The sequence below is a fragment of the Episyrphus balteatus genome, chromosome 3 (genome assembly GCF_945859705.1).
Source record: "Episyrphus balteatus chromosome 3, idEpiBalt1.1, whole genome shotgun sequence".
Lineage (NCBI taxonomy): Eukaryota > Metazoa > Arthropoda > Insecta > Diptera > Syrphidae > Episyrphus > Episyrphus balteatus.
In genome coordinates this window covers 115,348,999-115,365,141 of record NC_079136.1, presented here as the reverse complement: position 1 = coordinate 115,365,141, position 16,143 = coordinate 115,348,999, and the positions used below count along the sequence as shown (strand labels likewise).

The 16,143-nt window shown below is 29.9% G+C and overlaps 1 protein-coding gene across 2 annotated transcripts in view; it reads left to right on the top strand.

Moving 5' to 3' along the window:
* Window positions 1-15,753, top strand: part of LOC129913412 (galactosylgalactosylxylosylprotein 3-beta-glucuronosyltransferase S) — a 47,079-nt gene extending 31,326 nt beyond the window's left edge. For both annotated transcript variants that reach the window (XM_055992050.1, XM_055992049.1), the window contains exons 2-5: window positions 11,111-11,383; window positions 11,445-11,707; window positions 11,769-12,120; window positions 13,449-15,753. In XM_055992050.1, the coding sequence (XP_055848025.1) occupies window positions 11,111-11,383; window positions 11,445-11,707; window positions 11,769-12,120; window positions 13,449-13,510 (950 nt within the window). In that variant the 3' untranslated portion in view covers window positions 13,511-15,753. The remainder of the gene's footprint in view (window positions 1-11,110; window positions 11,384-11,444; window positions 11,708-11,768; window positions 12,121-13,448) is intronic.
* The last annotated feature ends 390 nt before the right edge of the window (window positions 15,754-16,143 follow it).

Sequence of the window (16,143 nt, the reverse complement as noted above, 5' to 3'; positions counted from 1 at the left end):
GTGAGAAAGGTTTCATAACTGCTGACATAAATTTTGCTAATTTTTTAAACTTTATGAAAAAGTTTCGTTTGTTATACCTAAGAACAAAGAATTTAAAGAGTCTTCCAAAATATTTTGAGCTAAAGAGTGTTTTTTTTAAAGATATGATGAAATTCAGAATTTGTAGCACAAAAACTGAAACCAAAACGGTACCCCAATGAAAACGGGTAGAAATGTTTTATATATGTATAACAGAAACCAGGAATCTAAGCAGTCTATACAAATATTTTCGGCGACAGGCTATTTTTTTGGGAAATAAGAAAATTCGCAATAAGTTTATTAAAATCAATGGTATAAATGGTACCCCTACGAACTTTATCATGGGAATAATGAATAAAATAAATCTGTATTTTTTTTATTTGAAAGGGTGTTTTTTTTATGTGTCGTGAAAATGTGGGTCTATTGAAAAATTTAAGTAACAATTGCTGCGTTCCTTTGGGAATATTTATCTACTGCTAAGTACTTAAAACTACTTTGAACTACAAAGCAGCTTTAAGTACTAAGCAGTAGATAAATATCCCCAAAGGAACGCAGCTAATAATGGTATCCCATTGAAATTCAGCAATTATGACAATTTTGCGATTGGAAGCAAGAATCTTAAGTGTCTATGAGAATATCATAGTTGATCGTAATAAAATTCGATAAAAACGTTGCATTTGGGATAAAAAGCAGAAATAAAGAGTTTTCATAACATAATTTTTAGGGTGTTTTTTTCGAGAAGACAGTAAATTCTGTAATAAGTCCCAAAAAGCTAATAATAATTTTTTTTTAACGTCTATGAAATAAAGTATAAATGTTCAAATTGTCATCAAAACCAATAAAAAAAAATAATATTGAGTGAAAGGGTGTTTTTTTTTTTTTTGATAAAGGGAACAAAAATACTTCCGAATAAAATTTCTATTCAAAATCTCTACATTCCCTTGTTCGAAAAAAAACACCCTGTCATCCAAATTATTGTATGACCAAGTTTCTTAAATGTTCTTTAATTGAACTGCAATGCACAGTGAACACCCTTGATATCCCGAATGGCTTTCCACAAGAGTGAAGAGCTTAAGTGAATGTCTGTCTTCTGTTATGTGTATCAAAAATAGAAAATATGATCTAAATACAACATAATTTACCAAGACCCTTTTATCATCCCAGACAATTTGTAATGCCTCATTGTCAATAAACAATCACAGTTTGCTTTCAAGAATTCAATCCTGTTATCAACTTATTAATTCATGACCAACAAAGTATACTAATAAACACACAAAAAACATTTTATTTGTGTGTGTGTGTGGCATTGAATATTAGAGTATCGATTGTTATCTTGCGGATAAACTAATTTGTGGAAATATGTATCTCTGGTTGTGGTATACTTGGTAGCATGCTACTATTTGTTACTCGAAATAATGAGTTTCATCGTATAATTTTGTCACAATATTGTTTTTTGTCTTCTTCTTTTTATCAAACAAATGCATCAAAATTGCGGTTTATTAGATTAAACAAATTATGATGGTGCTTCCTATATTTAAAAAAAAAAAACATAACAGAAAAAAAATCTAACAGGAATGTCAACGATTAACGATATTTGGAAGAAGAAATTCCATCAATTACCTTAAGATTCATGAACACGAAATTCAGGTTAATCAGTCAACCGATTGACGTCAAGTTTTTTTTCTGTGTGCTTTTGTTTTCTATGCCAAACAACAGATACAATTGATTGGCAAGACTCACAATAAATTGCATAATTTATAGATTTGTAAGCCAAAAAGCAAAAAAATGAGTGAATATGTACAAGACAGCAAGGCAACTGAATTCATTCGTAAACGAAGATTTAGGAATTGCATAACCGTGAAAAAATGACACAAACCATGTATGGTACCTACTTAACAGGCCAAGAAAAAACTCTCCTTTTACCACAAAATGTTTTCAGAAAGTTTGAATGGGCTAAAAAGAATTTTGTTTGTCGGTTTAATAGCGAGACAATAATTCTTAGGAATTATACGTGAAGATAAATTCAAGTTTGCAATTTTATTTCTTCTAAAAATTAATGACGATAGCGATTGATCGATAACTTAGTAACCAGTTCAAACCTTCATTAATATATGAATGTAAACTCGACCTACTGAGATTATTTTAAGTAACTTACTTATGGTGGATAATCCATAGTAGATTTCTGTCCAAACCAAAACACTGTTGTTTCCTTTTAAGGGGGGAAATCCCTCCAGACGACACCTTTTTCACTATTTTTTTATGAAAAACCGAAAGCACTTATTGAAATTTGGAAAAAACAAGATATTACTGACATTATCAAGAATTGAAAAAAATTTTTTGAAATGAAAAAATAACAAAATGGCGGCTCTGGAGCCTTTCAAAGTTGACGCCTCTAGTTTGCGCCGTGCAATGTACAGGTCCAGGAAATCATCTTAAATCAAAAAGGAATTTTTTTTCCGTTAGATGTTATTAGTACGCATTGCATGAACCTAAATTTATTTTTTTTTAATGAAAAATAAAAATTAGAAATCAAAAAAACGAAAAAAAACATGTTTTTTTTACAAAGAAGTAGTTAAGAAAAATATATACTGTACAAATTTTATTCAACTTTTAGGTTCATATTCATTTAAGGAGTAATTTGCTTCAAATTTCAAGTCGATAGCTTCATTAGTTTTTGAGTTACATTGCACGGCGCGGAAAAAAACTAGTTTCGAAAAAAATGCGTTTAAAGTTTTCGTTTTCGTACTATGGTAGGTTCGGAGCGCATTGGTTTCGGGACTATCTAGGCACTTTTGAGGCTTCATTTAAGGCTAAGACCACTGAAAATAGTTTCTTCGGTTGATAAATAAATTTATTACGCAAAAAAAAAATAATGCAAAAATAAAAAATTCCGGAGGGATTTCCCCCCTTAAATCCTGTACGTATCATTGGTGTTTATATTCTTATCCATAATCGAAGAAATGTCTCTTGATAATTGCGGAGCAATGTCTAGTGTCGATCGCTATTTGGTCAATCTGATTAACGGACTATGGAGTAAAATGATGAAAAAACGAGACAAAATTATTTTTTGTATTTAATCGTTAGATATCCATCTGAAATAATGTTTTATAGCATTGAAAATGTATTTGATCATTTTACATCAAAATTTGTTGTTGAACCGCGTAAAATCCGATAACAATTAAAAATTAAATTAGTCACCTTAATTTGATTTTACAAAAATTATTAACGAAAATAAAATAACTAAATTAAATTAAACGTTAACAAACCTCGAATGCATTTCGAAACCCTTTTGTTTCATCATCAGCATTGCACTACTGAAGCTGTGGCTGCGGCTGTTGATTGAAGCGCGAGATAAGCATTGATGATTTTTACCCATCAATGCTTATCTCGCGCTTCAATCAACAGCCGCAGCCACAGCTTCAGTAGTGCAATGCTGATGATGAAACAAAAGGGTTTCGAAATGCATTCGAGGTTTGTTAACGTTTAATTTAATTTAGTTATTTTATTTTCGTTAATAATTTTTGTAAAATCAAATTAAGGTGACTAATTTAATTTTTAATTATTTGATCATTGTTTTAAGAAAAACAAATGTTAACCTATTATTAAAAATGTTCACTACATTAAATCAAATTCGCTGTATTAAAAGATTTTTCAATGGCGTTTATTTGAAGTTATGAAAATGTGCCCAGCATTATATAATTATAATAAATTTAAATCAAAACAGATTTTTTTTTAAGATGAACAAAAATTAATACTCTTCTTTCCACTGACTTAAAACTTGCGTTAGAGCGAAACTAGTTGGAAAAAAAAAATAAAAAAAAAAACATTAATCTTTCATAATATTACTAGCGTTTGGTTGATACCTAACTTATTAATTTGAAAAGGAGAATGGACAAGTTTGCATGGAATGTGGACGTTGCGCGGCCAGGAATGAATTTGTTATTTTTTGATATAATTAAGGTTTACATATACTGTGGAGAAGTTTTATCCCTGTGACGTACTCCAAAAACGGATAAAATGCATTTTTGCATATAACACTTTATGCAGATTGTCTCAAAGTTGTATCTTATGTGTGTATTTTAAGTGCAAAATACGATACTCTCTCATTTTCCCTAAATCTGAAGACCTTTATCTTGAATAACCAACCACTAGAACCCATACTATAAGCATTTTAAAACAACATTTTCAAGACTATTTTCAGAGTTTCGTTATTCAATTTTTTGATAGTTTGAATTGTTTGAAAACTTTCGAACAAAATCTTGAAGTGGTTGTCTTAAAAATCTTATATTATTGGTCGGATTTTCAAGAGTAATGACAGAGCATCATATTTAATGTTCCAAATAAAAATATAAACCAATTTGTCGTTCATACATTGAATAATGCATTAACGATACTAATACTGCATTTTCTTACATTCTTAACGCAATAGTTTTTCCTAAGTTATAGTCCTTTCATTTGATACTAATGGCCGCTCAACGTCCAAAATGCCCATTCTCCTTTAGAAAAATCGTCTTTTGACTCGTTATTTAAAGCATTTACTCCATAGTGTGACGGTTAATTGATCCGCAGACTTCCAGGACATTCGAGGAGCTCGTAGAAACTATTTTTAGTGTCATCATCTTTCTCCTCTGTTGATGCGTGTTTCTCATATCAAGTTTTGTTTCGAATCGCTATGAAAAGCTCCTTGACGTAGTTGAAACTCTGAACTTTCTACCTGAATATGACTCCGACGACGAATATACACAAATGAGTGATGCTGTTGTTGGTAGCAGTCATACCATGGTTCATAAGCCTTCTTTGACCCAACCTTTCTCATTGCACTCCTTGGACTGCTGTGTGGTGGCAGTCGAGGGTCTACTTTAATTATTCGGCTAACAATCCACGAAAAGATCCAAAATTAGTAGTCACTTCGTTTACAGGGCTTGTCATCAGTTAACTCGTCCTTTCGTCGTCGTTGCAAAACTTTCTCCTACTCGTGGCTGGACACTTACCCCAATGGCAGGAGCCTGGAGGGCAAGGTACCATAAGACAGGAAGCTGGTAAGCCATTAGCTCGGAATATGTCGAAGTATCCCATATATAGTCTTCACCAAGTAGTTCATTCTGATTGGAACTGTTGACACCACCGCTGACTTCATTTAGGAAATTCCTCAGCTGCCGCCTGGTTGCAAGGAAAATTGTCTAAGTGGAAACATTTCTCCTCCTATCTCGGTTGCCGCAACCATTTAGTAGAGGTTGGTTTAATCAAAAAAATTATAGACGCTGGTGTCTTTTTGAATCCACCGTCACATAAATACCATTTGAACATTATTTTAAGCTTTATAAGTTGATGTCCCCTATTGCCTGCACCTACCTTATATCGGAGAAATACTGAAAACATGTATTTTATTGTTGTATGTGTTTGACCAATTCTTATTATGTATTATTATTTTAAAAAGATTTACTACACAGAGAAAAATAGACCACATAAAATAGAACAAAAACAATAAGATTTCTCTATGGTTTTCATCCAAGAAGGAAACCTTATTAAAACAATCGGGTTTTCCTTATTGTTTTAAAATCTGCAAAAAAATAAAAAAACGATGACCAGGCTGGGAATCGAACTGGAGACTTCAAATCATTAGTCGCCCACCTTACCACCTGAACCAACCTGCCATGAAAATATTGATCGCGATTTTTGTTCTAGTGCTAAGTTGCAAAAAAAATCAACTTTTCAGTCAAATTTTAATAAGATTTTCTCTATAAAAATAATAAGAAATCTCCTTAAAAAAACCTTATTAATCGTTGATTTTAATAAGATTTCCTTATGAAATGTATGGACGGTAAAACAATATGGCAATCTGTTAGTTTTTAGCGGGTCATATTTTTCTCTGTGTACGAGTTTTGTTTTTGTTGATTTAAATACTTAAAAAAACGAGTGTTTCTATTATTCTTGATGTTGCTGTATTAGTCCAGACAAATTAGACATTCAACCCAGAAATAATTCGCATAGAGCTGAAAATTAGTACAGAGCATTTAATATCGATTAAAGTAAAATGTCAAAAGTCCCCAAAAGTCCCATGTGTGCATAAAAAGTTATTCAAGTTTTAATGTCGAAAATTTAGGTTTTTCATATATAACATTCAAACGGGAGAAGCTATCAAAGACAAGTATATGGATGATTTGTAGGTCTTGTAATTCCCTAAAAAAAATGTTATGACACTTTTTTTTCTACGAGATATCGTTTAGAAGATATCGTGGTTCTAAAACGTGTCAAATGTCGAAAATATCGGTTTTTCGCCTATTACTCTTAAACTATGAGTCCTATCAAAAAGTTGTCTTTGAAAAACTGGTAGATACTGTGTCCTTTATATTACTACATTTTTTGTTAAAGTAGTAAAAGAAAAAAAAAATTTTTTGATTTGGTCAAAATTCAAAAATTGTGAATTTGTGTACACATAGCTTCTAAAGTATGAGTTTTTGACATATATTTTTAACTCGTATCATAAACTATAACGCTTTCCACAAAATAATTGAAGATATGCTTTAGTAACACTTATCGTTTTAAAGGTAGTGCACTCAAAAGAGTGGTATATATAGAAATTCGTTTTTTTGTCTATTTTCGTCAAATGGTCGGTGTTATCTAAACAAATTTTCATAGCATGTCGACGGTTAAACTTCATAACCTCGTAAGTCGAAAAATTCGAAAAAAATATTATTAATGCAAACAATTCAGAAAATTCAGAGCTATCTTTTGGTATATTCAGTTCAACAAAGTTGTTTTGAACATTTTTCAGGAATGACGAAATTCAAAAGCTCGTATTGATATATCCCATACAAAAACAAGAAACACAACATATTGTTTTTTGATTTCTGAAAAACTTGCAAAAACGACTTACGAGGTTATGAAGTTTAACCGTCGATGTGTAGATTATGTGTTTTTTTTTCATATTTCAATTAAGTTTTTATCCCTCTAGATCTGTAATTAAAAAAAAATTTTTTTTATTTGGACAAAAATCAAAAAAATATCAGTTTTTTTTATACTTAACTCTTCTAAAATGCAGTTTTTGAAAAATATTTTGAATTTATTTTACAGCCCATGTGTTTTCCATAAAAAATATTTAGATGTACTTTTTCATAGCTGCCATCGTTTAGAAGATAGCATTAAATATCTTGGCAAAAAATATCTATTTAATTGGAAAGAAATCAATTTTGCATGCAACATTATTTTCCCGCAATGTAATTTACACACACAAAAAATGATCATCCCTGGTTGATTTACTTTCACTTGTCTACACAAAAAAATTCACCTCTCCAATTGAATCACTTCAGTCCGTTTTACTCTAAAAAAAAAAAACAAAATAAAAAAAAACCTTCTTCCAAATCCAATTTCCAATCGTGTCCTTTTTTCTACAATGTCGTCTGCTCTTGGCATTTGCAATACTTCAAAAATAAATAGTTTTCTCTAAAAGATTCTCTCCATCAGGTTTGTGCTAGTAGAGAGAAAAACGAATGAATCAGCAAAATAATTTGAAATTCTAAATTTTTTCATTTTTCACCTAGATACGAGGTTATTTTTTGTTTTGTCTGCTTTTTACAGACATTTTTTTTTTTTTTTTTGTCTACTTTCATTTTTTTTTATCCTTAAGACTCATATATGTGAATCTGAATCACATGCATTGAAAAAGACATGTGTGGCTTAAATTAATCCCGACACACGACAACTATACTTCTGGGTTCCGGATGAACAGAACAGAACATATAAAATGTTAAATCGTTTCATAATCCTAGCAAAAAAATACCCTCAAGTTTATATGATGTAAAAATATATAAAAAAAAATAGAATTTTACATGATGTAGACCCATTAGGGAAAAGGTGTGCTTAACTTACTTTACTATACACAAAAGCTGACTCGACTCGTGTGAGGTTTATTTAACTTACTATGATAAATGTGAGAGCGAGAGCTGGGAAGTCGGAAAAACACACAGGAACAAAAATGTAAATTTAAAGAGATTTTCAGAATTTATTTCAAGTATATGTCGTCGTCGTCAATTCAATGACCGACATTGTAGTCGGAAATGAAATTATGAACCAAAAACACGCATAGAACTTTGAAATTAACAAACAAATAGGTTATAGAGTTGAATCGTTTCCAAAAAATCATCAAAAAAACATACACTGCCGGTCAATAGAATAGGTAAATGATAAAGAATCAAATTTTTTCGCCCACAAAAACCGAAAAAAATCCTTTTTAATGATTCATATTCTAGGATATCCCTTTTTCTGAATTATTTATAAAAAAAAAGCTGACTCGAACTATTAAAACAAAAAATTAATACAATTCATTGCAATGCTAACAAAAAAGAACTTTTTTCATCGGTCAATAAAATAGGTTCACTTGTCTTATTTGGGAAAATGAGACGAAAACGAAGTATATGTTGTCGTCGTCAATTCAATGACCGACATTGTAGTCGGAAATGAAATTATGAACCAAAAACACGCATAGAACTTTGAAATTAACAAACAAATAGGTTATAGAGTTGAATCGTTTCCAAAAAATCATCAAAAAAACATACACTGCCGGTCAATAGAATAGGTAAATGATAAAGAATCATTTTTTTAATGATTCATATTCTAGGATATCCCTTTTTCTGAATTATTTATAAAAAAAAAGCTGACTCGAACTATTAAAACAAAAAATTAATACAATTCATTGCAATGCTAACAAAAAAGAACTTTTTTCATCGGTCAATAAAATAGGTTCACTTGTCTTATTTGGGAAAATGAGACGAAAACGAATAAATTGTTAAGGTAAAATAGTTTCTTTCGACGAGATGGATTTTATTTAACTGAATCTTAAAAACTTCATTAAGTTTCGGGCAGTAAAACTTTTTCATGTAATTTAACTTTTCTTTCTTCAGGCTTCTTTTATTGGATTTTTTGATTATATTTTATTCGAAAATTATTATCTTCACTCATAGAATTCACGAACAAGTCATTTCCGGCCTTTCCCAACAAGTTAAAGATCTGAAGAGTAGAAAGACTATTACAAAAGTGTGAGATTTTACCCGTTTTTCTACCTAAAGGGTAAAAAAAATAAATCATTTAACTCTGAAAAAGTCATTTTGAGAGTGAGCTTGAATTTGCAGTGACACAAGACGATGGAAAATCAAGTTCTGTCTTATAAAAATACGGAATATTGACTATAACCATTACTTTGACTTAATGGCTATAATATCGCTGCAAAAGCAGTTCGCCCCCTCCTAAATCAAATTAGAAATGATTTAAAACTTCCAGGATACACAAATTTTATTTGATTCCTCGGAAAGAACACACACGCTAAAAATCTCTTTTTTTTAACTCATGTGACATTTTTCGAAAATCAACCTATTTTCAATTCTCTGAGTTTTTGACGGAGTTTCCTATTGGATTTGCATGCATTCTAGGTTTGGACACTTCTCATCAATCTTTTTACAGTTCAAAGACCAAGAGTACTTGCAAGGGAAGATTTAATTTAAGATTTGAATACGGAAGAATCGAATATCAACCAAAGGATAGTGCGCTTTCCTTTTCATTTTTAGTTTTTTTTTATTTCTTAAAAAACTGCTAACTAGGGTTTACAATTTTTCTCGATTTTACACACACACCATAATTTTGTTTGGTATACAACTTTTTATTTTTTCTTTGAAACTACACCGAAAAAAAAAACCAATATCAATTTAACATTTTTTAAATATCAAATTAACATTTCTTAAATATCAGCCAAAAATGCTCTATAAAATGTGTTTAATGATATTTAAAATGTTAAAACAACATTTTTATTATCAGGATGATATTTAAATGTCACATTTTGGAATTTTTTTTTGATATTTTATTATCATTTTTTCATATCAATTTCTCATTCCAAATTATTGAAAAATATTAAATACAAAATTCTTAATGTGTACTAATTTAAAGGCGCGTTGTGTATTTTCGAAGTAAAATGTATGATTTACTGATAAAATTTGATCGGCACTAAGATTTTACTTCACATAGTTTGGGAGAAAATAACAAAACAATTATATCACCTATAATAGAAAAAATAATATGATCATTATTTTGTAAAGAATATTCCCTTTCAGTAATGTTTTGAAAAAAGAAAGAAAATTCTTTTAATAATAAAAATAATAAAAAAGAAAAAGAAAGAAATAGGTTTCATTATAATAAACTAAAACGTAAAATCTAGTCAACATTGATATTTTAATTGTCAAAGTGAAATTTTCACTGTCCACTTAAACGTAAAAAAATGTCAAAATGATATTTTAATTGTCAAAGTGAAATTTTCACCATCCCATCTGAAATTAAAAAATGTGAAAATGATATGATAAAATATCAAAATTGATATTTTAATTGTTGGACGACTTTTGTCACTGAAAAATGTTAATTTGATAGCTGTTATTATCAATTTTTTTTTTCGGTGTAATGCACTTGGACTGTCTCATTTGCCATTTTAAAACATGTTTAAATAAACTTTACTCCACCAAAAAAACCGCAAACTAATCCAAGTTTCTTTCAACCAAAACTAACTTTAAAGTGGGTGAACCTATTCTATTGACCGATCAAAATAAGCCTTTTTTTTAGAAACATTTCAAAACAGGATATGTATTTACCGTTAAAATAGTTTTTCAACTAGGTACCTCTTTCTGATTTATAGTAACTAAAAAAGACATACTTTAAAACTGCATTCTCGAAAAGGTTTTTGAAAAGCTTTTTTAAGAGAAAAAAGGTCTTCCTTGCCGTTTACAAGTTGAACCTATTCTATTAACCGGCAGTGTGTAACGCTGACCTTGGTTAAAAATATTTAGGCTAACATGTTTGTACGTAGTTGAGTTGCCAAAAAGGTGTGTCAATGGCATCAAACTAACACACAATACAACACACAAAATTCCAACCCAACACGACAAACCTTTCTATAGTTCGTGTGACACAAATAAAATTTCTTTTCTTATGAAATCTAATAATTAAGATACAAATCTAGGCCAACATAATAATTTTCGGTTTACATTTTAGTATGAATTTACACATTTACACTCAGTATGAATAAAAATAAAATTTCTTTATTTTTCTTTTGCAGAAGATACATCAAATTATATTGTAAACGATACATCAGTTGTGTGTAGTGAGAATTTTTCTGACACACGACAATATGTACAAAACCGTCCGATAAATGAATTTGATGACCTGCCAACAATCTACTTCATTACGCCAACTTATCCGCGGCGTGAACAAATTCCTGAACTAACACGCTTGGCACACACTCTGATGCATGTTCCGAAAATCCATTGGATAGTTGCTGATGATTTTGCTGAATGTAATATATTTTTGGGATATTTATTTAATAAATTTGGTAAGTATCCTTTCCCTCCTTTCTGCCATTCATCAAAATTAATTTCCTTCTTTTTTTTTAGGAATCCCATTTACTCATATTTCTAGTCCTATGCCTGATATTTATCGAAGTCAAACACCAAATCCCAGAGGAGTGGCAAATCGTCGAGCCGCACTCAATTGGTTGCGTCAGCAAAAACAAACATCGGGAGTCCTATATTTTGGTGATGATGATAATACATTTGATTTGAAATTATTCTCGGAAATCCGTGATACAAAAAAAGTTTCAATGTTTCCTGTGGGATTGATTGGAATGTTTTCAGTTAGTACACCTGTCGTACAAAAGGTATAAACTTATCTTTATGATTAATTTCTTTTTTTTATTTAAATTTGTTTCTTTTTTGCAGGGAAAAGTTATAGGCTTTTTCGACTCATGGCCTGGTAATCGTAGATGGCCAGTTGATATGGCTGGATTTGCTGTTAATCTCGAACATTTTGCCAATCATCCAAATGCAACAATGCCTTATAAAGCTGGCTATGAAGAAGACTCATTCCTTAGAAGCATATCATTATCACTTAAAGACATCGAACCTAAAGCTAACAATTGTACAGAAATTCTTGTATGGCATACACAAACACAAAAAACAAAAGCTCCAACTATTCGAATTAATTCACAATATTTAGATGATAAGTCAAGTTTGGGAGCATTGTTTAAAGAATTGGAGATTATGGGTGTTAGTCATGCATCAGATTATGATGGTAAGGATAGAAATTATAGATGGTTTGTTTTTTGAAAGTACGAAAGTATTAACACCAGTAAGGTTAAGTCAAAAAATATTTAAAACTACTGTTGCAATTTCACCTCGGTGAATGTTAGAAAATTCAATATCGAAAGCCTTCGATGTATTAATTGGTAACTTTTCAGAAATATAGTCGACTCGTTCTGAGTCGAATTATCACGGGACACGAAAATTGGTTCGAGTTGGAGGTAAATTTTTTTACATTCCGATGCAGTTATGTACATATTTTCGGATCAAAGTTTCGAAACAAGTTTTGGTTTACAGTAACGAGTTCATTATGAACAGGCCTATCAATTTATGTAAAAAAATTGTAAATCTATTTTTTTCGGATTTTCGAAAAAAAAAAAATCAAAATAAAAAAAAAAACATTTTCAAAAATTTCCTCCAAACTTATCGAGTGAGACATCAAAAGAAAGATCTCTTTAAGCTGTATTCATAGCTGAAAGTCTGGTTGCTGAATTATTTGCAATCGGAATATTTTTTTCTTATACAGTGGAATCTCGCTAACTTGAACACATACAAAACCAGGCCCGTTCAAGTTATTGGATTGTTCAAGTTACTGGAACATATAAAAAAAGTCTTGGTTTTTGAACATGAATTTAATATGAATTTAATTTGTTATTATCAATTAATGTAAATGACGCAAAACATGATTACGAACGTAGTAACCTACATTGAAGAAATTCAAACTTCTGTTGAAATACATTTTTTTTTGTTCAAGTTACAGAGCTTCAAATACTTTAATTATTCAACTTATAGAGTCAGCAATAAATAAGTTCAAGAAAATAGGATGTTCAAGTTATTGGATTGTTCAAGTTATCGTATGTTCAAGTTAGCGAGAGTCTACTGTATTTGGATTTTGGAATCACAACAAAACCCCTAGCCACAGTAAAGTTTGGTTTCTGTAACAAAAAGAAAGTTGTATTTTGTTGACCATTGTGTATTTACCAAATAATCAATCCGATTGACTTTAGTTGACCATTCACTAAACACTTACTTTATGTAGTTTGGAATGTTTACATCTCGGAGCTTTCAAAATACTTTTACTACTATACCCTACCTTGTTATTTAAGTAATTTTTTTTTATAGTTTTAATGGACAAGAGATACTGTGGAAAAAGTTGTCTCCAAATGTATAACTCGATAGATTTCCTGATCGTCGATACTTAGATATTTATACCACGCTTAAGTTTTTCAAAATTCAAATAAATACAAAAAAAAAAATAAAACGAGACTTTTCTATTTTTTTCAAATAATAATTTATTTTTATTTTCTATTTAATTCTCAGGTGTTAAAGCAACAATAACTAAAAATGGCAAAACTAAACCAGTATCATATTACCTTCGGTGAGATTCGGTTATAATCAAATTTTGGAATTGGTTGTTTCCCAGTTATGGCTGATGATAATGATGTGTGTTGATAGAATTAATCAAACTCTTTCTAACACTAGCTAGCGCTGCCGCCGTCCAATTTATTGAACAAAAAAAAATTAAGAAAAAAAATTGTTGAAAAAGCGGCCTTGCTCTATTTGGTATCGAATTTTGTGAATCTTAGTATTGTAAGGAAAGAACAAAAAAAGAAAAATGAAAAAAATTACTCAAAAACGGTTTTAAAAAAGACAACAACAAACTAACATACAAATTTAGAAAATAATTTTTGTTTTCAATTTTACGTATAGTTTTGTATATTTATTTTCTACACAACAACTAGAAATTACATGAGATGTACCTTTGTTAAATAAAATAATAAACAAAAAATAATAAATTAATATCGATATAGACAAAATACCTCTTGGATTTGTAAAAACAAAAAAAAACAGAAATAGAAACAAAAGAAGAAATTAATAGATTTTTTAGATTAGGTTTTAAATACAATGTAATATGTAAAAGATTTATTTATTTAATATCATAATAATGTTATATCTATAAGAATTATAATTAATATTAAAAAACTTTTAAAAATGGCATGGCTGTGCCAGCTGCCGATTGGTACTGATTATAATAATAATAATAAATTAAAAATTAAATACAAAAATTGTATAAAAATTGAATATTTATTTGGTTTATCGTTTTAATGATTCATCTATTTACTGTTTGTATAAATAACTTCTTGGTCTACAGGGGAAGAGTATTAGTTTCTTGTCAAAAAAATTGAACGAATAATTTTTATGCAATTTGGAATGTTTTTTTTTTTTTTAATTATTGTTTAATATTTTCTCTAAAATAGATTCTACAAATACATAATACATAAATGAAACTACATTTATGGCGTTGTCGTGTTCTAAAAAAGTGATATATTTATTGAATGTTTATTCAGTTACTTCTTATTAAGAGATTTACCCATTTAATTTTAATTTTAAAGGATGCTGTAGATTCAAATTCTCAAAAAAGTTTCTGAAAATAAAATAAAATCAATCAAAAGCTTAAATTTTCAATCTTAAGTTGATTTAAATGATGTACTTTCAACGACAAGACCGAATTTGTGAATTTCATTTTCAATCAACATCCTCGGGATTTTGGAAAATGTTGTTAACATCTATTTTAGCATATAAAAAATAGTAAAGAGTGACGTATAACAAAACCTTGCTGGAGAATAGATGTTTCATGTTAAACGATAATCCAAATAATGAACTATAACTAACAAAAAGTAGAGTTAATTTAAGTAAATTATTTCTCTTCCATTTGATATTTGCACCTTTTTGACTTTCTCCGATAATTTTTGATAAGATTTTCTAGGGCTAGATGCTTATGAGATGACGTTTCTGCGGTCTATAGAATCGTGTTTTATTTTCTTTCATACAACTTACTTATTACGTTTTTGCTTTCTGTTGTGGTATATCAAAAATACAAAAAATAATCAGGTCTTCCCGAATGCAGTGTAGAGTAGTTAAGATGAAGAAATTTAAGATTAGGTAAAATCAATTATATAATAAAAATTAATCTATCTCGAAAGTTACTAACTATACTTGTGGTCTACACTTGTTTAATGTTCAATTTTTAACAATATCTGTAGAGTTTTTTCACTCTTCACTGATGTCGTCCGAAAGCATCTGTCATTGAATGTGGACGTGTTTTATTGTTAAAATTACTTCCCGATCCGTGTTGCGTTGACTGGAGAACATTTCGTTGTCCCACATTCTCCTCACGATAAAATATACTGAAAATAGGTTAACACGAATTGCTCTCAACTATTTAAAATACATAGATGAATTAGTAATACAGAATGATGAAATGCATACCATGGTTCTGAACCTATTACGTTTTGCCAAAATAAGTTTTCATAAATTTATAAATCAAACTGTCAATGAATTCAAGATATCTAAATTAACCAAACTCCAATCCTTCTTAATCGGTTCGAAGAGATTATTAAGAAATGGGTACGATGGGTCTGCAATAAAACTCTATCCGAACAGACCTCGCGAGGTGTGTTGCGTGTACCTTCAAGGGCCCTCTCGAATCAATAACAATTCTATTTCGTGATAAATGATATGAGTAATGATATTATTTATACATTTGCCATGAACTAAAAACCATCTTTTTCCAAAATCGATGACGTTCCAGCTCAAATCCAAACTTCAATAAATCTATTTTAACTGTTCCACAACTTGTAATCCTTCCTTTTTGAAGAACTAGCGAATGCCGATGAAACCCCAAATACTCAGCTAATTCCTTCTTAAAAACAAGGATATCAATTAATTTGGAACTGTATGAACCAAACAAGACCGGAATGCCAGATTACAAAGCTGCTAACAACTCCTGGTTCTTGCTGAAAAATCAGCAAAAGTTAATTGGGTACGTTCGTTCTTCAAAACTCAAAACTCTATAGGCCTAACCAAGTGCATTTCGATCGAAATATTTATGTTTTTCGTTAAACTAGTTTCCTGATCGCTGGAAAAATTTAAGTGAGCTGTCGACCACATCGCATATTATCTGAAAAATAAAAACGTTCAAAATACGGGGAGTTTTCTGAACGTGAATAACTTT